This window comes from Heptranchias perlo, chromosome 9 (assembly GCF_035084215.1).
Source record: "Heptranchias perlo isolate sHepPer1 chromosome 9, sHepPer1.hap1, whole genome shotgun sequence".
NCBI classification, from domain to species: domain Eukaryota; kingdom Metazoa; phylum Chordata; class Chondrichthyes; order Hexanchiformes; family Hexanchidae; genus Heptranchias; species Heptranchias perlo.
Window position 1 is genome coordinate 50,621,744 of NC_090333.1, and position 23,912 is coordinate 50,645,655.

Consider the following 23,912-nt stretch of genomic DNA (forward strand, 5'->3'; position numbering starts at 1 on the left):
ACCTCCTTTAGCCCTACAACGCTCTGTGAACTCTCCAACTCCAGTTCTTGGAGTTCTTCCAACTCCAGCCTCCTTTGCATTCCCCACTCCCTTCGCCTTACTATTGGCAACCATGCCTTCAGTCGTCTAGGCCCTAAGCTCTGGAATTCCCTCCCTAAATCTCTCTTCTCCTTTAAGACCGTCCTTTAAACCTATCTCTCTGACCAAGCTTTTGGTCACCTGTCTTAATATCTCCTTCTTTAGCTCAGTGCCCACTTTTGTCTGATTATACTCCTGTGAAGCACCTTGGGATGTTTTCCTAGGTTAAAGTTGCTATAAGAACATAAGAAATAGTCGCAGGAGTAGGCCATATGGTCCCTCCAGCCTGCTCCGCCATTCAGTAGGATCATGGCTGATCTTCGACCTCAACTCCACTTTCCCCCGATCCCCATATCCATTGATTCCCCTAGAGTCCAAAAATCTATCGATCTCAGTCTTGAATATACTCAATGACTGAGCATTCACAACCCTCTGGGGTAGATAATTCCAAAGATTCACAACCCTGAGTGAAGAAATTCCTCATCTTGGTCTTAAATGGCCGACCCCTTATACCGAGGCTATGCCCCCTAGCTCTAGACTCCCCAGCTAGGGGAAACAGCCTCTCAGCATCAACCCTGTCAAGCCCTCTGAGTCTTATATGTTTCAATGAGATCACCTCTCATTCTTTTAAACTCCAGAGAGTATAGGCCCATTCTACTCAATCTCTCCTCATAAGATAACCCTCTTATCCCAGGAATCAATCAAGTGCACCTTTGTTGCACCGCCTCCAAGGCACGTATAACCTTCCTCAGATAATGAGACCAAAACTGTACACAGTACTCCAGGTGTGGTCACACCAAAGCCCTGTACAATTGTAGTAGGACTTTCTTACTCTTGTAATCCAACCCCTTTGCAATAAAGGCCAACATGCCATTTGCCTTCCTAATTGCTTGCTGTACCTGCATGCTAACTTTTTGTGTTTCTTGTACGAGGACACCCAAAGCTCTCTCAACACTGATATTTAATAGTTTCTCACCATTTAAAAAATATTCTGTTTTTCTATTCTTCCTACCAAAGTGAATAACTTCACATTTCCCCACATTATACTCCATCTGCCATCTTCTTGCCCACTCACTTAACCTGTCTATATCTCTTTGCAGACATTTTGTGTCGTCCTCACAGCTTACTTTCCCACCTAGCTTTGTATCGTTAGCAGACTTAAATACATTCCCCACGGTCCCTTCATCTCATTCATCAATATAGATTGTAAATAGCTGAGGTCCATGCACTGATCCTTGTGGCACCCCACTTGTTACAGCCTGTCAACCTGAAAATGGCCCGTTTATCCCTACTCTTTTCTATCTATCTGTTAACCAATCCTCTATTCATGCTAATATATTACCCCCAACCCCATGAGCCCTTATATTGTGTAACAACCTTTTATGTGGCACCTTATCGAATGCCTTTTGAAAATCTAAATATATTACATCTACTGGTTCCCCTTTAGCTACCCTGCTAGTTACATCCTCAAAAAACTCCAGTAGATTTGTCAAACACAATTTTCCTTTCATAAAACCATGTTAACTCTGCCTAATCATATTATGATTTTCCAAGTGCCCTGTTACCACTTCCTTAATAATGGATTCCAGCATTTTCCTGACAACTGATGTCAGGCTAATTGGTCTATAGTTCCTTGTTTTCTCTCTCCCTCCTTTCTTGAATAGCTGTGTTACATTTGCTACCTTCCAATCAGCTGGGACCGTTCTAGAATCTAGGGAATTTTAGAAGATCACAACCAATGCAAGCTGTTGTTTACAAAATTCTTTGAGAACAAACAAAAACTACAGCTAGACTTCTTGCTACTGAGCCACACAAAAGAACAAGTAAATTAAACAAAATACATTCCTTCCAGGGTCTGGGAAGCAGAAGTCAAGTACTGTGAACAGATCAATTATATTGAACTTTTCTCTCTTTTCTCCCCCCACCAATGTTCTTTCTTGAAAGCAGAAAAGTGGTGCCAGATCTGCCTCAACACAATGTTGCCAGTTTTGTTGGTTACAGACCTGAGAGAAATATAATTCAAACAAATACTGAGTCATTGGTTCAGTTTGTATTTGACTGACCAATCTTTTTGATATTGGAAGGTCAGAGAGCCAAAATCCAGTAAGTCTTTGTAACTCTTTCTGGGATATAAAAGGAGGCTGTTTAAATCAGGGAATGTTGGAATACCCCCATGAGAAGAGACAACTTGAAACCTCAATAGAAGCAACCAATTATCATCAAACTCCTTTAAAGGAGAAATATTTTGTGCATTTAAAAGTTAATTACAAAGGATTAGCTTCTTTAGAATTGTGATTTTAAAAAAAAAGTTTACTCAAGAAGTTAGGCTGTCTACCTTTAAGATATATGACACTTATTTCAGATGAACGTAAATTTGCTTGATACTTTAAACTTAAAATTAGGTCAGAAGTGGTGCTTTATCATCCCCCTCCTCAAAAAACCCACTCTTGACCCCTGTCCTTGCAAACTACCACCCCATCTGCAACCTCCCTTTCCTCGCCAAAGTCCTTGAACGTATTGTCGCCTCCCAAATCCGTGCCCATCTTTCCCGTAACTCCATGTTTGAATCCCTCCAATCAGGTTTCCGCCCCACCACAGTACAAGAACTGTCCTTATCAAAGTCACAAATGATATCCTATGCGACTGGCAACCAATCTCTCCTTATCCTTCTCGACCTATCTGCAGCTTTTGTAATGGTTGACCACACCATCTTCCTCCAATGCCTCTCCTCTGTTGTCCAGCTGGGTGGGACTGCGCTTGCCTAGTTCCATTCTTATCTATCCTGTCAGCCAGAGAATCACCTCAATTACTTTTCTTCCCGCTCCTGCACTGATACCTCTGGAGTCCCCATGAATCTATCATTGGTCCCTCCTATTTCTTATCTACATGCTGCCCCTTGGCGACATCTTCCGAAAACACGTCAGGTTCCACAGGTACGCTGATGACAGAGCTCCACCTCAACACTATGCCCTTCAACCCCTCCACTGTCTCTCATTTATCACATTGCTTGTCCGACATCCAGTACTGGGTGGGCAAAAATTTCTTCCAACTAAATATTGGGAAGACCAAAGACATTGTCTTTGGTCCCCGCCACAAACTCTGTTCCCTAGCCACCGACTCCATCCCTTTCCCTGGCTACCATACGAGGCTGAACCAGGCCGTTCGCAACCTTGGCGTTCTGTGAGACTCAGATGAGCTTCCAACCATATATCTACTCCATCACCAAGACCGCCTCCTTCCACCTCCATAACATCGGCCGTCTCCGCCTTTATCTCAGCTCATCTCCTGCTGAAACCCTCATCTATGCCTTTGTTACCTCTAGACTCGACTATTCCAATGCTCTCTTGGCCGGCCGCCCAGCTTCCACCCTCCATAAACTTGAGCTCATTTAAAACTCTGCTGCCTGTATCCTAAGTTGCACCAAGTCCCGTTCATCCATCATTCCAGTGTTCGCTGAATTACATTGGCTCAGGGTTCGGGAACGCCTTGATTTTAAAATTCTCATCCTTGTTTTCAAATCCATCCATGGCCTCGCCCCTCCCTATTGTTGTAACCTCCTCCAGCCCTACATCCCTCCGAAATCTCTGCTCTCCTCCAATTCATGCCTCTTATGCATCCCTGATTTTAATCACTCCACTATTGGCAGCCGTGCCTTCAGCTGCCTATGCCCTAAGCTCTGCCTCGCTATCCTCCTTTAAGACGCTCCATAAAACCTAACTCTTTGACCAAGTTTTTGGTCACCTGTCCTAATATCTCATGTGGCTTGGTGTCAAATTTTGTTTGATAACAGTCCTGCGAAGCACCTTGGGATGTTTTACTACGATAAAGGCACTATATAAATGCAAGTTGTCATTGTTAAGACAATAGGATCTTATAAAGGCAAGTCCATTGCTAAAGGTAGTTACTAGAAAGGATTTGCTGTTCATTTCCCAGTACATCAAAAGCTTACCTAGATCTCAAGGCAAGGATAGACAATCAAGGGTACGGAGAGTTGGCACTCACCAATTGCCATGATGCTAGACACGAGCGCCGAAATAATCATGGGTACAGTTTGGCCATATCCAAAAACAAACATTCTCTTGAATGTAAGTGAAACAGAAAATGCTGGAGAAGCTCAGCAAGTCAGGCAGCATCTATGGAGAAAGAAACAGAGTTAGCGTTTCAGGTCGAAGACCTTTCATCAGAACTGGAAGATGTAAAAGAGTTAACAGTTTTTAAGCAAATACAGAGCCAGGGAAAGGTGTTGGGGGGGTTGGGGAGGGGAGGGGAGGCAAGAACAAAAGCTAAGTTCTGTGATAGAGTAGAGGGCAAGTGATTAAATGACAAAAAGGATGATGGTGCAAAGCAAGGAGGGTGGTAATGGGACAAGTTAAGAAACAAAAGATGGGTCTAGAGGAGCTGTAAATGGTAACAGCAGAACCATTATCAACAGCTGCAGTGTCACAAAAGAATTATGGGAGCAGCGGTTATGGTCTGAAGTTATTGAAATCAATATTGAGTACAGAAGGTTGTAAAGTGCCTAAACGAAAGATGAGGTGCTGTTCCTCGAGCTTTCGTTGAGCTTCATTGGAACAGTGTAAAAGGTCGAGGACAGAGAGGTCAGAGTGGGAGTGGGACTGAGAATTAAAATGGCAAGCAACCTGCAGGTCAGGATCCCGCTTGCGGACTGAGCAGAGGTGTTCAGCAAAGCGATCACTCAATCTGCGTTGCAATCAGTGTAAAGGAGACCGCATTGTGAGCAGCGAATACAGTATACGAAATTGAAAGTAGTACAAGTAAACCACTGTTTCACCTGGAAGGAGTGTTTGGGGTCCTGGACAGTGGGAAGGGAGGAGGTGAAAGGGTAGGTGTTGCATTTCCTGCGCTCGCACAGGAAGGTGTCGTGGGGAAGAGAGCAAGTATTGGGGGTGATAACTTCAGACTATAACCACTGATCTGATTATTATTTTTTTGTGGCACTGCAGCTGCTGATAATGGTTCTGCTGTTGCCATTTACAGCTTCTCTAGACCCATCTTATATTTCTTAACTTGTCTCATTACCACCCTCCTTGCCTTGCACCATCATTTAATCACTCTTGCCTTCTACCCTATCTCAGACCTCACCTTATGTTCTTTCCTCCCTTCCTCTCCCTCCCCCTGGCTCTGTACTTGCTTAAAAACTGTTATCTCTTTAACATCTTTCAGTTCTGATGAAAGGTCTTTGACCTGAAACGTTAACTCTGTTTCTTTCTCCACAAATGCTGCCTCACTTGCTGAGCTTTTCCAGCACTTTTTTTTTAAAAATTTCTGGTTTCCAGCATCCGCAGTATTTTGCTTTTGATTCTCTTGATTGAAGTTTGCAAGTAGCACGAGGAAGAACTTAAACTAATTTAATATACAAGCAACAGCTGGCAAAATGGAGGGACTAAAAAAAAATCAAGACGACTTGTTTACTCAGTGTTTCAACAATGTATAAAAGGATTACAGGAATCGCAAGATAGTTACATCAGACAGAACATCTGTCACAGGGAAAATGCTAGAATCTATTATTAAGGAGGTTATAGGAGGGCACTTAGAAAATCTCAATCCAATCAGGCAAAGTCAACATGGCTTTGTGAAAGGGAAATCATGTTTGACTAATTTGTTAGAGTTCTTTGAGGAAGTAACAAGCAATGTGGATAAAGGGGATCCTGTAGATGTGGTCTACTTGGACTTCCAGAAGGCATTTGACAAGGTGCCACATCAAAGGCTACTACACAAAATAAGAGATCATGATGTAGGAGGTAACATATTAGCATGGATAAAGGATTGGTTAGCAAACAGGAAACAGAGTAGGCATAAAAGGGTCATTTTCAGGTTGGCAAGGTGTAACGAGTGGAGTGCCACAGGGATCAGTGCTGGGGCCTCAACTAATTACAATCTATTTCAATGACTTGGATGAAGGGACCGAATATATGGATGCTAAATTTGCTGATGACATAAAGATAGGTAGGAAAGTACATTGTGAAGAGGACATAAGGAGTCTGCAAAGGGATATAGATAGGTTAAGTGAGTGAGCAAAAATTTGATAGATGGAGTATAATGCGGGAAAATGTGAACTTGTCCACTTTGGCAGGAGGAATAGAAAAGCAGTACATTATTTAAATGGAGAGCGATTGCAGAACTCTGAGGTACAGAGGGATCTGGATGTCCTAGTACATGAATCACAAAAAGTTAGTATGCAGGTACAGCAAGCGATTAGGAAGGCAAATGGAATGTTGTAATTTATTGCAAGGGGAATGGAATATAAAAGTAGAGATGCTTTGCGACAGTTGTACAGGGCATTGGTGAGAACACATATAGAATACTGTGTGCAGTTTTGGTTTCCTTATTTAAGAAAGACATAATTGCTTTAGAGGCGGTTCAGAGAAGGTTCACTCGATTGATTCCTGGGATGAGGGGGTTATGAGGAAAGGTTGGACAAGTTGGGCCTGTGTACATTGGAGTTTAGAAGAATGAGAGGTGATCTTATCAAAACATATAAGATCCTGAGGGAACTTGAAGGGGTAGATGCTGAGAGGATGTTTCCCCTTGTGGGAGAGACTAGAACTAGAGGACACAGTTTAAAAATAAGGGAGATGGAGATGAGGAGAAATTCTTTCTCTCAGAGGGTCGTGAGTCTGTGGAACTCCCTTCCCTAGAGAGTGGTGGAGGCAGGGTCATTGAATATTTTTAAGGCTGAGCTGGATAGATTCCTGATTAACAAAGGAGTCAAGAATTATAGTAGGTAAACGGGAAAGCAGGGTTCAGGTCACAATCAAATCAACCACAATCTTATGAAATGGCAGAGCAGGCTCAAGGGGCCGAATGGCCTACTCCTGCTCTAAATTCGTATGTTCGCATGTAACATAGTATTTTCTATAGAAATAGTGCTCTCAATCTAGGAGATAGAAACAGGAGCAAGCAAAATTAGCTCAGCAGTAAAAGAGTCACAACAAAGTTTACAACAATCTGTGACTCATTTGCATCTATAAACCAAGAAAAGAGTCAAACTCCTGACCATTATCCAGCAACTCCCTGCTAACAAGCGGACACCGGGTGTGAACAGGGCCTGGTTGAACTGTTTCCCTCCTTCCTCTCCCAGCTGTCCAGCCTACTAATACTTGCCGTCAAGGTTTACACAAGAATGGCCACTGGATGAGTTCATGGACAGCTGCAGTGCCTATGTAACCATACCAATGCACAAGTTGATGCTTTCAGGAAATATCAGGTGACTGCCGGGTACAAAATAGAATTGAAAACAAACATTACAATATAAATCCAGTTTTGAGATTACATCAGCAAGAGTCTGAACTATAACTCACGTTGCTGATCGCTGGATTCTCCTTGTTCAGGAGCAGCTGTTGTTGCGCCACCTGCATTCGTAGTAGATTCTGAAACAGTCCATTTCCCAACACAGCATTCTAATAAAATAAATTAATCAGTTAAAATGGAAGTTGCACATTGAAGCTGATCAAGAGATACAGATCACCCATACAGAAAACTCAACTACCTGAGTTTTAGGGTATTACAGGATATAATTGGAACAAAAAATCTGTTAAACAATACTTCATTCTCAGCCAGGTGTTGTGGGATGTGGAAGGGAGGGGATAAAATTATCCTCAGCGTCACCAAGCTGGAGGGAATATCAGCCAGAGTTTCATTCCTGACTGTTTGCCAGTGACCCTGCTGAAAATTAGATGCATGGTCAGCTGGATAAGACTGAATCAGAGCAAGCTGTGATTCCATCCCCATCCCAGATCACGTAACACACTGACACGCTCTAAGCACACAAATGAGTAAAGGCCATTTGATGGAGACAAAGGGAACACAAAAACAGGCAGATGGAGGAAGAAGGAATTTTCCACTGCCCTGGTAAAATGTACTTTGACTAAGAAATTTAAAAAAAACTCAAACGGACACCACTACACACCCAACCAGATGCACATTTTCTGAGGTTTGGGTGGCTCCAGATCTACGCTCGTGCTAGTCGAAAGTCACAGCCCCCCTTGCAGTCAACTGATCTGCTCTTGGACACACGTCAGTGGTGTCACTGGAATGGCCTAGGAGTAGATCCAACATAACAAGTCTCCATTCAGGCAAGAAATTTGGTGTTTGAAAAAAAGGTTGTCACAAGTTTTTTTTTGGGAATAGGTAACGATGGAGTACTTTGAACAAAAAGTACCCTCCTTTAACTTTCATGTCCAACCTACATAAAAATAAGAGTATCTTCCTCTTCAGCCTAGCATAGAAACTGGTGGAAAAGTCCAGAATTGCCTAACCAACAACACTCAGGTCATTAACCAAAATTTTTGCAAGACAAAGTCATGTGCAAGAGATCATCTCATTTCACAGTTTATTTTGTTATTTGCATGATAGTAATGAGATAAATGATCAGTTAATCTGTTTATAGAATTTTACTCTGTGCAATTTGTTACATTTGTCTTCATAACAGTCACAGCATTTCGAAGTAATTCATTGCACGTGAAGAGCTTAGAGGATTCTTAGACTCTCCATAAGGATATATAGAAATGAGCTGCCATATGAATGCAAATCTTTCTTTACTTGTCCTCACTCTCTCCCTAAGTTATTGTTATACCATATGCACAGGAGTTTCCATTATCCACCCAGGACAGATGACGGGGGCAAACAGAGTTCCACTGTAGCCAATATGTGACAATTCAGCCAGAATCGGAGCTTGTATGCAACTGCGTGGTGCATGACTTGTTCGATAGTATGTTTTTGTTTTGTTAGAATCCATTTCTCAACTAGTAGTTTCAGTTGAAGTTACCTGTTGTGCTTGATTTATCTGAAGCAGGGCTGCAGTCAGTACGGGGTTCGGCAGAACAGGCAGGTTGCAAGCATTCCCCAACACACCTGAAAAGATCAAACCAGATTGGAACTTAATCTGAAGAAATACTTTGCACACATAATGCCTACTCTAACAGCCTAAAAAGCAAAGCATGCATTTAAAATTACAACCGTCTAGAATATTAAGTGATATCTTATCTCTGAAAAATGTACACCAGATACAGTTGCAGACATCAGCAGCCCCCCATGTACCCAGCCCAAGGAGCCATTTTTCATGTGAGAGCCTGGACAGTGAACGCTGCCAAGCTATTCTAGCATATGAGGCATCACAACCAAGTCTGATCCTTCATTCACCCGATGCCAGGAGGAAAGAGATCAGGAACAGAAACCTTTGCTTGCTCCCTCTCCTTCGTTCGGTTTGTTCTCCGCTCCTCATCCCCTCCCCCGTTTGCTTTTTACTGAAATGATTTCAGACTCCGACTGTGGCCTACATGTAAATAAAGATTTATTCATCATCCTTAATTTTTCATCCATGTTTCATTTCCCAAGGAGGCCAGGTCCAAATTTAACAACTCTACCACTGAAGTTTGATCCTACAATTGTGTTAAATTAAAGCACCTAACCAAGTGCCAGTTTAGCCCAGTTTGATAAAAATTGACACCGAGCCACATAAGGAGATATTAGGACAAATGACCAAAAGCTTGGTCAAAGAGGTGGGTTTTAAGGAGCGTCTTAAAGAAGGAGAGAGAGGTAAAGAAGGAGAGAGAGGTAGAGAGGCGGAGAGGTTTAGGGAGGGAATTCCAGAGCTTAGGGCTGAGGCAACTGAAGGCACGGCCGCCAATGGTGGAGATATTAAAATCAGGGATGCGCAAGAGGCAAGAATTGGAGGACAGGAGTGATCTCAGAAGGTTGTACGGCTGGAGGAGGTTACAGAAATAGAGAGGGGTGAGAACGGAGGGATTTGAAAACAAGGATGCGAATTTTAAATTCGAGGCGTTCCCAAACCGGAAGCCATTGTAGGTCAGCGGGCACAGGGGTGATGGGTGAATGGGACTTGGTGAGAGTTAGGATACAGGCAGCAGAGTTTTGTATATTCTCAAGTTTATGGAGGGTAGATGACGGGAGGACAGCCAGGAGAGCATTGGAATAGTCGAGTCTAGAGGTAACAAACGGATGAGGGTTTCAGCAGCAGATAAGCTGAGGCAGGGGCGTAGACGGGCAATATTATGGAGGTGGAAGTCGGCAGTTTTGATGGAGAGGATTCAGGATCGAAAGCTCAGCTCAGGGTCAAATAGGACGTCAAGGTTGTGAATGGTCTGGTTCAGCCTCAGACAGTAGTCAGGTAGAGGGATACAGTCGGTGGCTAGGGAACGGAGTTTGTGACGGGGACCAAAGACAATGGCTTCGGTCTTCCCAATATTTGGTTGGAAGAAATTTTTGCTCATCCAGTACTGGATGTCGGACAAACAATGTGACAAATCAGAGACAGTGGAGGGGTCGAGAGAGGTGGTGGTGAGGTAGAGCTGGGTGTCGTCAGCGTACATGTGCAACCTGACGTTGTGCTTTTGGATGTTGTTGTTGAGGGGCAGCACGTAGATGAGAAATAGCAGGGGGCCAAAGACAGATCCTTGGGGGACTCCAGAGGTAATGGTGCAGGAGTGGGAAGAGAAGCCGTTGCACATGATTCTCTGGCTACGACTGGACAGATAAGAATGGAACCAGGCGAGCAAAGTCCCACCCAGCTGGACAACAGAGGAGAGCCGTTGGAGGAGGATGGTGTGGTCAACCATGTCAAAGGCTGCAGACAGGTTGAGAAGGATGAGGAAGGATAGTTTACCCATGGTCACAGTCATATAGGATGTCATTTGTGACTTTGATAATGGCCGTTTCGGTACTGGGGCAGAAACCTAATTGGAGGGATTCAAACATGGAGTTGCGGGAAATCTGGGCACGGATTTGGGAGGCGACAGCACGTTCAAGGGCTTGGGAGAGGAAAGGGAGGTTGGAGATGGGGTGGTAGTTTGCAAGGACAGAGGGGTTATGGGTGAGTTTTTTTGAGGAGAGGGGTGATGATGCCAGATTTGAAGGGGTGGGGGGACAGTACCTAAGGAGAGGGAACCATTAATATCAGCCAACATGATGACCAGGTAGGAAAGTTGGATGGTCAGCAGTTTGGTGGAAATAGGATCAAGCGAGCAGGAGGTGGGTCGCATGGTTGAGAGCTCATAACCCATTACTGCTCGGAGCACATAATTCAGGTTGACACTTGAACGAAGTGCTTGAGGAGTGCTATGTTATCTGGGGTTTCAGCTTTCAGAAGAGACATTAAACCAAAGCTCCATCTGCCTACTGAAGTAGGCACAAAAGATTCTATTGCAACAATTAAAAATGGCCCAAGAGCCAATGTGGAGTCAAATGAGCTTGGGTGACACTAAACTCCTAGCTTGAAACCTGCAGCCCCAACTGAGCATGGTTGTTCAGAGTCTTGCTTCCCCTTCTCCAGATCGGCACTCATGGTGGTCACATCTGGGGTGGCCTAACTGGGAGGGAGACCTGATGATCTCCTGGGTGAGAAAATTGATTATTGTTTTACAAAAATCTCAATTGTCCTCAATCATGACACAAAAGTTCCTGCCACAAAACCTGGATATTCTCCAGGTCCTGCTGCAAGCTGGCATAGGTTGCTTTATCAGAGGAGTTGTGAATGGAACCGTACACTGTAGAATCATCAGCAAACAGCCCCACTCTTGATCTAATGATGGAGGAACAGTCATTGATGAAGCAGCTGAAGATGGTCGTGCCAAGGATACTACACTGAGGAATTTCTGCTTCCTATAGTCCAACAAGAAAAGCAGTATTGCTCGATTTAATTCTGGGAAATTAAGTGGGGCAAAAAACTGATGCGAGTAGGAGAAGAATTTGGAACGTGTGACCACAACCGTTAAGGTCATTGTAAGAATAGAAAAGGATAACGAAGAGTCAAAAATAAGAGGGATAACTGGAAAAAAAGGAAAAGTTCAGTGAGAGAGAAAGGAATCTGACCCAAATTAGCTGGGCAGAAAAGTTAGCAAACCAATGGGAAATCTTCAAACAATACAAAACAAATAAATGCCTCCAAGGTGGAAAGGTGATACAAAGAATAGAATTCCATGAATAAAGATATAGCCCTGAATTTCCACTTTGGGCGCAATAGGCAATTGGGCGTAAATTGCCAAGTTTTATAAGCCGAGCCGGCTTCAGCGAGATTTTTTTGAACCAGCGCAAAACATCGCAGAAACTCGAATTACGCACAGTGTAAATCGAAATTTCACAATGTTTTGTGCTGTTTCGGACAGATTGTGCTAAAAAAGCCACCGCAATCTATCGGAAATTCAGGGCCATTAAAACTAAACAAATTTGAAAGGGAGGCATGACAAAATTAGGGCTAACAATAGTAAAGAAAATCATGAGGAATATAGAAAGTATCATGGGGAGGTGAAAAGAGAGCATAAAAAAAGATCAGCAGATAATGTAAAAGGGAATAATAAAGGCTTTTATAAGCATATAAAAAAGTAAAATAGTTAAGAGTGTAGAACTGCTCAGGGATGAACGCAGCAGTTTACTTATGGAGAAAGAAGCTATGGCAAAGATTTTAGATATTCTGCATCAATTTATATAAACGATGGAAGTGAGAATATGGAACAAATGTTAGAGATATCTGCAGAAAAGGATGTAGTTCTTAAAATCAAAACTTAGCAGACCTCATGATGGATAAATCAGCAGGCCCAAATCATATGTACCTTGGACTACTGAAAGTCAGGAAGGAGATAGCAGAGGCTCTGGCCACAATTTTTCAATCCTCCTTAAATATACAAATTGTGTCATGGGACTGGACAGCAGCCAATAACATCAAGAAGGGAAAGAAGGATAAACTGGGTAACTGTAAGACCCATTAGTTTAACATTAGCTGTGGACAAATACATCGAATCCACATATTAAGATAAAATGAGTGAGCATTTAGAAATACATGGGCTAATCAAATACAGCCAGTATGGGTATGTTAAAGACAAGAACAATATAGACTAAATAAGGAGAAACTGTTTCCAGTAGCAGAAGGGTCGGTAACTAGACACAGATTTAAAGGTGATTGGCAAAAGAACCAGAAGCAACATGAGAAAACATTTTTTTAATGCAGCAAGTTGTTATGATCTGGAATACACTGCCTGAAAGGGTGTGGAAGCAGATTCAATAATAAGTTTCAAAAGAGAATTGGATAAACACTTGAAGGGGAAACATTTACAGGGTTATGGGGAAAGAGCAGGGGAGTGGGACTAATTGGATAGCTCTGCCAAAGAGCTGGCACAGGCACAATGGGTCGAATGGCCTCCTTCTGTGCTGTATCATATTATGAAGGTGTTTTTTTTTTGAAGAAGTGACCAATTGGATAGATAAAAGGAATGGAACAGATGAAGTGTATATGGATTTTCAGAAGGCATTCAATAAAGTCTCATGATGCTTGTTAGAAAAAGTCAAGTACATGGGACAAGAGGAAATGTAGCAGTATGGATAGAAAGGATGTTGATAGGCAAGAAATCAAGAATTAGAATAAATGGATATTGCTTGGATTGAAAATGGGTTGAAAGTAGCATACCACAGAGATTAAATGTTCTTGTTATGTATAAATGATTTGGACTTGGATATAGGGTGCACTATCTCAAAGTGTGTTGACAACACAAAAGTAGAAGGTTTGGCATACAGCAAGGAGAATTGTAAAAGACTTCAGGAAGACAGACAAGTTTGTGGAAAGGGGAGATAGGTGGCAGATGCAATTTAATGTGGAGAAATGTGCAAGGCAATACAATTTCAAAGAAAAAACAAGGAATGGGCACATACATTCAATAGAAAGACACTGAAGGATGTGGATGAAGAGACCCCCAGGTACTCAAAAATAAATTACTGAAACTTCAAGTACAGGTAGATAAAGACATTAAAAATAGGGGCACAGAATACAAGAGCAAAGTATTAATGATAAATTTGGACAAAATATTGATCAAGCCACAGTTACAGTACTATGTGCAATTTTGGGTGCCTCATTATAGAAAGGACATTCAAGTTATAGAAAGCATACCACATAGGTTCACCAGGATGATGCCAGAAATGAGAAACTATCGTTATGAGGAGAGATCAAAGTACAGGGAGCAGAGAAGGCCAAGAGGAAATTTAAAAGAAGCTTTTAAAATTATGAAGCGTTCTGTTAAACTGAATGAGAAACACTTATTTTCTCTGATTGGGCAGTCAATGACAAGAGGCACAATTTAAAATTGTCACAGAGTAAGGAGGGTGCTCATGAAAAATTTCTTGATGCAGTGGGTTATTGGAACATGGGATACTTGGTCACAGGGAATGATTGGTTGAGGCAGAGACAGTTGCATTTTTTAAGCATACCTTGTATAAATATTTAAAGCGGAGGAAAATACAATACTATAGAGAGAGAGGTTAGTTTTGGATTGCTCCAGCAAAGGATCAGCAGACAAACGGGCCAAACGTCATTTTTTTGTGCTATGAACTTCCATGGTTTAAGTTGGGAGAAATCAAATTCCATGTGAACAATCCAAAGAAAAAGTAGAGAATCGTAGAACCATAGATTGGTTCAAGCACAGGAAGTGGCCATTCAGCCCATTGAGCCCAAGCCGGCTTAGTAAGAGCAATCCAGTTAGTCCCATTCCCCCCGCTCTTTCCCCGTAGCCTTGCAAATTTTTTCCCCTTCAAGTATTTATCCAATTCCTTTTTGAAAGCCACGATTGAATCTGCTTCCACCACCTGTTCAGGCAGCGCATTCTAGATCATAACTACTCTCTGCGTAAAAGTTTTTCCTCACGTCACCTTTGGTTCTTTTGCCAAACACCTTAAATCTATGTCCTCTGGTGCTCAACACTTCCGCCAATGGGAACAGTTTCTCTTCATTTACTTTATCTAAACCCTTCATGATTTTGAACACTTCTATCAAATCTACTCTCATCCTTCTCTGCTCTAAGGAGAACAACCTCAGCTTCTCCAGTCTATCCATGTAACTGAAGTCCCTCATCCCTGAACCAGTCTAGTAAATCTTTTCTACACCCTCTCTAAGGCCTTCACATCCTTCCTAAAATGTGGTGCCCAGAATTGGACACAATACTCCAGTTGTGGCTGAACCAGTGTTTTATAAAGGTTCAACATAACTTCCTTGCTTTTGTACTCTTATGCCTCTATTTATAATGCCCAGGATCCCGTATATTTGTTTTAAACCGCTTTCTCAACCTCTCCTGCCACCTTCAAAGATTTGTGCACAAATACCCCCAAGGTCTCTCTGTTCCTGCATGCCTTTTAGAATTGTACCATTTTGTTTATATTGCCTCTCCTCATTCTTCCTGCCAAAATGTATCACTTCGCACTTCTCTGAGTTAAATTTCATCTGCCATGTGTCCGCCCATTCCAGCAGCCTGTCTATGTCCTCTTGAAGTCTATTACTATCCTCCTCACTGTTCACTACATGTCCAAGTTTTGTGTCATCTGCAAATTTTGAAATTGTGCCCTCTACACCCAAGTCCAAGTCATTAATATATATATAAAAAAAGCAGCAGTCCTAATACCAACCCCTGGGGTACCACCACTGTATACCTTCCTCCAGTCCAAAAAACAACTGTTCACCACTAGTCTCTGTTTCCTGTCACTTAGCCAATTTCGTATCCATGCTGCCACTGCCACTTTTATTCCAAGGGCTTCAATTTTGCTGACAAGCCTATGATGTGGCACTTTATCAAATGCCTTTTGAAAGTCCATATATACATCAACTGCATTGCCCTCATCAACCCTCTCTGTTACCTCATCAAAAAACTCAATCAAGTTAGTTAAACACGATTTGCCTTTAAAAAAATGTGCTGGCTTTTCTTTATTAATCCACACTTGTCCAAGTGACCATCAATTTTACCCAGATTATCGTTTCTAAAAGCTTCCCCACCACCAAGGTCAAACTAACTGGCCTGTATTTGCTGGGTTTATCCTTACACCCTTTTTTGAACAAGGGTCTAACATTTGCAGTTCTCCAGTTCTCTGGCACTACCCCCGTATCTAAGGAGGATTGCAAAATCATGGTCATCACCTCTGCAATTTCTACCTTTACTTCCCTCAGCATGACTGGATGACTTATCTATTTTAAGTACAGCCAGCCTTTCTTGTACCTCCTCGATCAATTTTTAGCCCATCCAGTATCTCAACTACCTCCTCTATTACTGTGACTTTGGTAGCATCTTCTTCCTTCATAAAGACAGATGCTAAATACTCATTTAGTACCTCAGCCATGCCGTCTGCCTCCATGCGTAGATCTCCTTTTTGGTCCCTAATCGGCCCCACCCCTCCTCTTACTACCAATTTACTATTTATATGCCTAAAGATGACTTTTTGGATTTCCTTTTGTTAATCGCCAATCTATTCTCATACTCTCTCTTTGCCCCTTATTTCCTTTTTCACTTCTGTACTTTCTATATTCAGCCTGGTTTGCACTTGTATTATCAACCTGATATCTGCCATGTGCCCCCTTTTTCTACTTCCTCTTACTCTCTATCTCTTTCATCATCCAGAGTGCTATGGTTTTGGTTGCCCTACCTTTTCCCCCTCTTGGGAATGTACCTAGACTGTACCCAAACCATCTCTTTAAAGGCTGCCCATTGTTCAATTACAGTTTTGCCTGCCAATCTTTGATCCCAATTTACCCAGGCCAGATCCATGCTCAACCCACTGAAATTGGACCTCTTCCAATTAAGTATTTTTACTCTAGATTGCTCCCTGTCTTTTTCCATAATTAATCTAAACCTTATGATACTATGATCACTGTTCTCTAAATGTTCCCCTACCGACACTTGCTCCACTTGACCCACTTCATTCCCCAGAACTAGATCCTTCCTCGTTAGGCCGGAAACATACTGACCAAGAAAATTCTCCTGTACACAGTTCAGAAATTCCTCCCCCTCTTTGCACCTTACACTATCAGTCTATATTAGGATATTTGAAGTCCCCCATTATCACTACTCTATAGTTCTTGCATCTCTCTGTAATTTCCCTGCAAATTTGCTCCTCTATGTCCTTCCTACTAGTTGATGGCCGACAGAATACACCCAGTAGTGTAATGGCGGCTCTAACCAAATAGATTCTATGTTTGACCCCTCAAGGACATCTCTCTCCAGCACTGCAATGTTCTCCTTAATCAATACCGCCACCCCCCCCTCCTTTTTTCCCTTTACTATCTTTCTTAAACACCTTGTATCCAGGGTTATTTAGTACCCAATCCTGCCCTTTTTTGAACCACGTCTCCATTATTGCCACTACATCATAATCCCATGTGGCTATTTGCGCCTGCTGCTCATCAACCTTATTTACCACGTTGCGTGCGTTTACAGACATGCACTCTAAACCTATCTCGTATTCTCTCTTCGTCTGATCCCACGTAATACTGTACCCTATTTCTTACTCTAGTGATATCTGTCTCTCCCAATCCTTCGTGCACCTTGTTTCTCCTTTCTAATGCTACATCCTGGTGGCCATCCCCCTGCCACATGCCATACTCATGGAAATAAAATTTTATTCACTTTCCCTAGAAGGAAATTGTTGACCTTCAAACCCTTTCTCCCATTAAAATACTAAGTTTAAAAAGGCTGCTTTGAAATGAAATGTCATGTGAGAAAAGTCAAATGATACTACAGATCATCTTAAATGGGATCCACTGCTTAAGTATATAAAACGTTGAAACAAGTCTCAAGGTCTACAAAATTAGCTTGCAAAAAAAAACTCACCTTTTTTGCCAGCGTGCCCATTGAAGTAAGGCCTCAGTAGCAATTGCAATGCAGCTGGATTACCCAGGCTGTTTATAATCTGCAACGGGTTGGGTTCAGGAAGAAGGCCTTGCCTGCTGTTCAGCAACTTAGGACAAGAGAGATTTTAAGTGAGTGTTATATACCAAAGTATTACCAAATCAAAATCCATACCACCAGTTTACACAGCAATAAATTAGTTGCCTTCATAGCATGTTTACAGTAACAAATTTGCAGCCAGTTCCCAAAGTAATGCATTTGCAATCTTATGTTATGAAGATTTTAATGGGAATGATAATGGGTGGATTTTAATAAAAGATGGATCATCCCATTTAAAATCATTTTTAAAGTCAGAAAGGCAACTATAATATCTAGTGGAACAAATACTGAAGTATAGTACACGGAATAGAGATCAGTGCCATGGGATCATTGTGAATGTCCAACAGCGAAGTTCAGGTTGCCAGCTCTGGTTCGAGGCATTCCTGGAGGTTTGATCACGTGGTGTCTGACCACGAGCCCCCATTTCCCAGTCTCCAGCTCCCAAACTCCCCCTTGCCCCGACCGCTCACTCCCAAGCTCTCCCCACCCCTGTCCCGACCGCTCACTCCCGAGCTCTCCCCCCCCCCCCCAGGCCCCGACCGCTCACTCCCGAGCTCCCTCCCGCCCCGACCCCGACTGCCCACTCCTGAACTCCCCCCCCCCCCCCCCCCCGACTGGAGGTGACGTCACCGGGTCGGAGGCAGGTAATTACACCACACAGTGGAGCCTCGTGCAACTGGCACCTGAATGAAAACTGATGGGGACATACAGCTATGTCCCAGAGTTCATTCACCCTGCACAGGGGCAGACTGCAACACCGACAAAGATGCGCGAACTGGCAATACAACAAACTTTTCTACCGAGTTGCCAGCAGGAGTGCGGGAGTGGAACCGCCAATTTTGGAAGACTCCAGCCAAAACCGGGAGGGGTGGCATCCCTAAATTAAGTAGATGATCCATAACCGGAGCACTATTCATTAGAACCAGCATTCAACATAGTAGTGGCGAATAGTGCATGTATTTTTAATTAGGGGTTTTCAGAAATAAGACAAACACTAAGAACCCATTCAGTCCGCTCTATATAGTAGAAACTCATAACTGGGCCCTACCTGGAATGGGAACCACACTGAGCCGCTAGGCTTCTTCTAAACAGAATTCCTCCAAGGCTGCAGTAATACTATGCCAGCAGTTAGAATGGTGGCTGCCGTAAGCAGTTAACAGCACCAGATTTTAAAACCTAGGCGATCAATCCACACTCCTGCTCCACGGAGAACTCTGCTCCGAGCTGGTAAATTAGGAGTGACAATTTTCTCAAAAACTTTAAAAACCTGCTTCAGTGTATAAAGTACCCAAGAGATCCAACAGATCCCCAGAGCACTTTTAAACCCACTTGACACTGCACTAGAGTTGTAGTATACAGTGTCAAGGCAAGGTGGCCTTTCTAAGGGCTCTGCACACTGTTGTGCTCCAGAGACAGATCAGGATTCTTTTTTTTTTTAAGGGTTGTGATAGTGACAATGGTCCCAATATTAACTTGGAGCGGGAAAGAGAGCTTTGGAGGGTGGGGGTTGCAGAGGGGAAACATGGAATGGATCCCCGCAGGCACTACCAAGTTTAACGGAATGACCGGTCTTATAATGTTTCAAGTTGCCTGACAGCCAACTTGATTGACAGGCTTGTTGCCTGTCGGGCAGAAAAACAGCCCAGGAGGAGGGGGGTGGGGGGGGGCGGCGGAAACCAGGGTGGTTCCGGAACAGGACTGCGACTAGGGGAGGAGGGTGTGAGGAGTCGGACATCGCTGGGTCTGCAAAGAGATTATGCTCGAGGGGCCAGGAGCGGTGATTTAAATGCACTTACCTCATGGATCCGGTCCTTCTCGCCTCCTTTTACCTGCCTGGAATCCTGCGGGCCGGGAAAACCGGCCTCCATGGGTTAAAAATAAACATTTTGGTAAAACGGAGGTACGCAGCCTTCTTAAAAGATTTTACTGACCGACCCTGTCTACCAACTGAGATTTGTTAGTTAACTTTCAACACTGTTCCCTCTTCTTTCCTTACTGAAGAGCAGCAGAAATTAAGGGAACACCCTTAGGGTACAAGACTACTGAGTATCCATACTACAAGTGAAAAGTCTCACACAACAACAGCCCAGTTATCATGAACTCTGGGGGACTGTGGCTGCAGGCACAAGTCCCATCATTCCCTGGCATGATAGGTTGGCCACTGCTTGGGATTCTGATGGCCAAAAAAAAAGGAATTCACAGAAGCTCACTGTCACAGAGTTAGATTAGCAGCAGTGTCCTTACAAAATAAGAAATAACTTTAAATAATAAATGACAGCATTTTTATTAATTGTTAGTATGCATTCATTACAACCTAATATACTGACAATACAAAAACATGGTCGTAGAAGTTTCTATTTTTGGTATTTCACATCAGGTGGTATCACTAAATGCATGCTAGAAAAGTACAGCTCTTTTTAATGCATTTTTGGGAAAAAATTAGATTATTTTTTTTTTAAATCCTGAAAAATAATTTTACTTCCAGTCACTGTTAAAACATTTATTATTCACACTTCCCCTGATGGCTTAATGGCAGGGATGTTCTATTGGAACAAGGACTTCAAATCAAATTGGTTACCTAGTATGTGTCACCTAGGAAGGTATCAAGCCACACAGACCAAGGAGTAGCTGATCTGAACCAGGACAGCAATATGGGCGCTATAATTGATCTCGGCAGTCCTGGGTTAGAAAAGGGTACTTTAAAAAATGTCACGGGTATATATTTTTTTAAAGTTCCTATTTCTGACAGTAATCCCATGTCTGCCTCCTCCTGGAAAGTGCACATATGTGGATGTTGAAATGAGTTCAGACTGAAGTGTGGCTGTGGTACTCCAGTGCTTTAATAGCCTGCCAACACTCACCATCAAGGCTCACACTTCAAGGAGGGCCACGAGAGTGAGGTATCACATGGCTGCCTGAACCTTACTGGAGCAGAACCCAACCCATGAATCATTTGGGGGGAGGAGGGGGGGGGGTCGGGGAGATGAAGAAGAAATGAGGGAAGGGGGGAAAAATTAACAGATTATTACATCGAGTCCACAGCACAGGAATTGGCCATTCGGTCCAACTGGTCTATGCCGGCATTTATGCTCCAAATGAGCCTCCTCCCACCCTACTTCATCTAGCCCTATCACTGTATCCTTCTATTCCTTTCTCTCGTGTGTGCTTATCGAGATTGCCCTTAAATGCATCTATGCTATTTGCCTCAGCTACTCCTTGTGGCAATGTGTTCCATGTTCTTACCACTCTTTGGGTAAAGAAGTTTCTCCTGAATTCCCTACTGGATTTATTAGTGACTATTTATGACCTCTAGTTTTGGACTCCCCCACAAGTGGAAATGTTTTCCCTACGTCTACCCTATCAAAACCTTTCATTATCTTGAAGACAGGTCACCCCTCAGCCTTCTCTTTTCCAGAGAAAAGAGCTCCAGCCTGTTTAGCCTTTCCTGATAAGTACACCAGTTCTTGTATCATCCTTGTGAATCTTTTTTGCACCTTCGCCAATGCCCCTATATCCTTTTTATAATATGGAAACCAGAACTGTGCACAGTACTCCAAGTGTGGTGTAATCAAGGTTCGACACAAGTTTAACATAACTTCTCGGCTTTTCAATTCTATCCCTCCAGAAACGAACCCCACTGCTTGGTTGCCTTTTTATATGGCCTTATTATGGCCTGCATCGTTACCTTTAGTGATTTGTGTATCTGTAACCAGAGATCCTTTTCCTCCTCTACCCCATTTAGATTCTTATAATCCAAGCAATGTGGCCTCCTTATTCTTCCTGCCAAGATGCACCACCTCATACTGATCTATCTTGAAATTCATTTGCCAATTACACGCCCATCCTGCAAGTTTATTAATGTTTCCTTGCATTTTGACAGATTCTTCCTTTGTATTAACTACATCCCCCAATCTGGAGCCCTCTGCAAATTTTGAAATTGCACTTCTGATTCCCGAGTCCAAATTGTTAATATAAACTATGAACAAGAGTGGTCCCAGCACTGATCACTGTGGAACACCAATTCCCATCTTTTGCCAGTCCGAGTAGCGACCCTTAACCTCTACTCTCTGTTTTCTGTTTTGTAGCCAGCTTCCTATCCATTCTGCTACCTGTCCCCTGACTCCACATGGTCTGATCTTAGTCATGAGTCTACAAAGCAGTACCCTATCGAAAGCCTTTTTAAAAAACAAATATATTACATCTACTGCGTTACACTTGTCGACTCGTTCTGTTTCTTCTTCAAAGAATTCAAGAAGGTTGGTCAAGCATGACTTTCCCTTCTAAAATCCATGTTGACTACTCTTTATTATATTTTCGTTTTCTAGATGTTTTTCTATTACATCTTTGAATAAAGATTCCATTATCTTTCCTATCACCAATGTTAAGCTAACTGGTCTATAGTTCCCTCAACTTGTTCAATCTCCCTTTTTAAATATAGGATCAACATTAGCTGTCCGCTGGTCCTCTGACACTATTCCCTTTTTTAATGAATTTTTATACACATGTAATAGCGCCTCTGCTATCTCTTCCCTAACTTCTTTTAATATGCGCAGATGCAATCCCCATCCAGGCCAGGGGTTTTATCCTCTCCAAGTTTGATTAGTTTATCAATTATCTTCCCCCCTTTCCATCTTAAATGTGTCTATATCTTTTTTGATCTCATCTCTGGACCCCATGAAATCTCATGGCATCAGGTCAAACATGGGCAAGGAAACCTCCTGCTGATTACCACCTACCGTCCTCCCTCAGTTGATGAATCAGTCCTCCTCCATGTTGAGCACCACTTGGAGGAAGCACTGAGGGTAGCAAGGGCACAAAATGCACTCTACTCTGGGTGAGGGACTTCAATGTCCATCACCAAGAGTGGCTCGGTAGCACCACTACTGACCGAGCTGGCCGAGTCCTGAAGGACATAGCTGCTAGACTGGGCCTGCGGCAGGTGGTGAGCGAACCAACACGAGGGAAAAACCTACTTGACCTCGTCCTCACCAATCTACCTGTCGCAAATGCATCTGTCCATGACAGTATTGGTAGGAGTGACCACCGCACAGTCCTCGTGGAGATGAAGTCCCGTCTTCGCACTGAGGACACCATCCAACGTGTTGTGTGGCACTACCACTGTGCTAAATGGGATAGATTCAGAACAGATCTAGCAGCTCAAAACTGGGCATCCATGAGGCGCTGTGGGCCATCAGCAGCAGCAGAATTGTATTCCACCACAATCTGTAACCTCATGGCCCGGCATATTCCTCACTCTACCATTACCAACAAACCAGGGGATCAACCCTGGTTCAATGAGGAGTGTAGAAGAGCATGCCAGGAGCAGCACCAGGCGTACCGAAAAATGAGGTGCCAACCTGGTGAAGCTACAGCTCAGGACTACATGCATGCTAAACAGCGGAAGCAACATGCTATAGACAGAGCTAAGCGATTCCACAACCAACGGATCAGATCAAAGCTCTGCAGTCCTGCCACATCCAGTCGTGAATGGTGGTGGACAATTAAACAACTAACAGGAGGAGGAGGCTCTGCAAACATCCCCATCCTCAATGATGGCGGAGTCCAGCACGTGAGTGCAAAAGACAAGGCTGAAGCGTTTGCAACCATCTTCAGCCAGAAGTGCCGAGTGGATGATCCATCTCGGCCTCCTCCCGATATCCCCACCATCACAGAAGCCAGTCTTCGGCCAATTCGATTCACTCCACGTGATATCAAGAAACGGCTGAGTGCACTGGATACAGCAAAGGCTATGGGGCCCGACAACATCCCAGCTGTAGTGCTGAAGACTTGTGCTCCAGAACTAGCTGCGCCTCTAGCCAAGCTGTTCCAGTACAGCTACAACACTGGCATCCACCCGACAATGTGGAAAATTGCCCAGGTATGTCCTGTCCACAAAAAGCAGGACAAATCCAATCCGGCCAATTACCGCCCCATCAGTCTACTCTCAATCATCAGCAAAGTGATGGAAGGTGTCATCGACAGTGCTATCAAGCGGCACTTACTCACCAATAACCTGCTCACCGATGCTCAGTTTGGGTTCCTCCAGGACCACTCGGCTCCAGACCTCATTACAGCGTTGGTCCAAACATGGACAAAAGAGCTGAA

General features: G+C 43.3%; 1 protein-coding gene across 4 annotated transcripts in view; it reads right to left on the minus strand.

Moving 5' to 3' along the window:
• raver2 (ribonucleoprotein, PTB-binding 2) overlaps nt 1–23,912 on the minus strand; it is a 93,051-nt gene that overhangs the window by 37,566 nt on the left and 31,573 nt on the right. For all 4 annotated transcript variants that reach the window (XM_067990394.1, XM_067990393.1, XM_067990392.1 and 1 more), the window contains exons 5-7: nt 17,691–17,817; nt 8,867–8,952; nt 7,401–7,499 (exon numbers count right to left, since the gene is read on the minus strand). In XM_067990394.1, the coding sequence (XP_067846495.1) occupies nt 7,401–7,499; nt 8,867–8,952; nt 17,691–17,817 (312 nt within the window). The remainder of the gene's footprint in view (nt 1–7,400; nt 7,500–8,866; nt 8,953–17,690; nt 17,818–23,912) is intronic.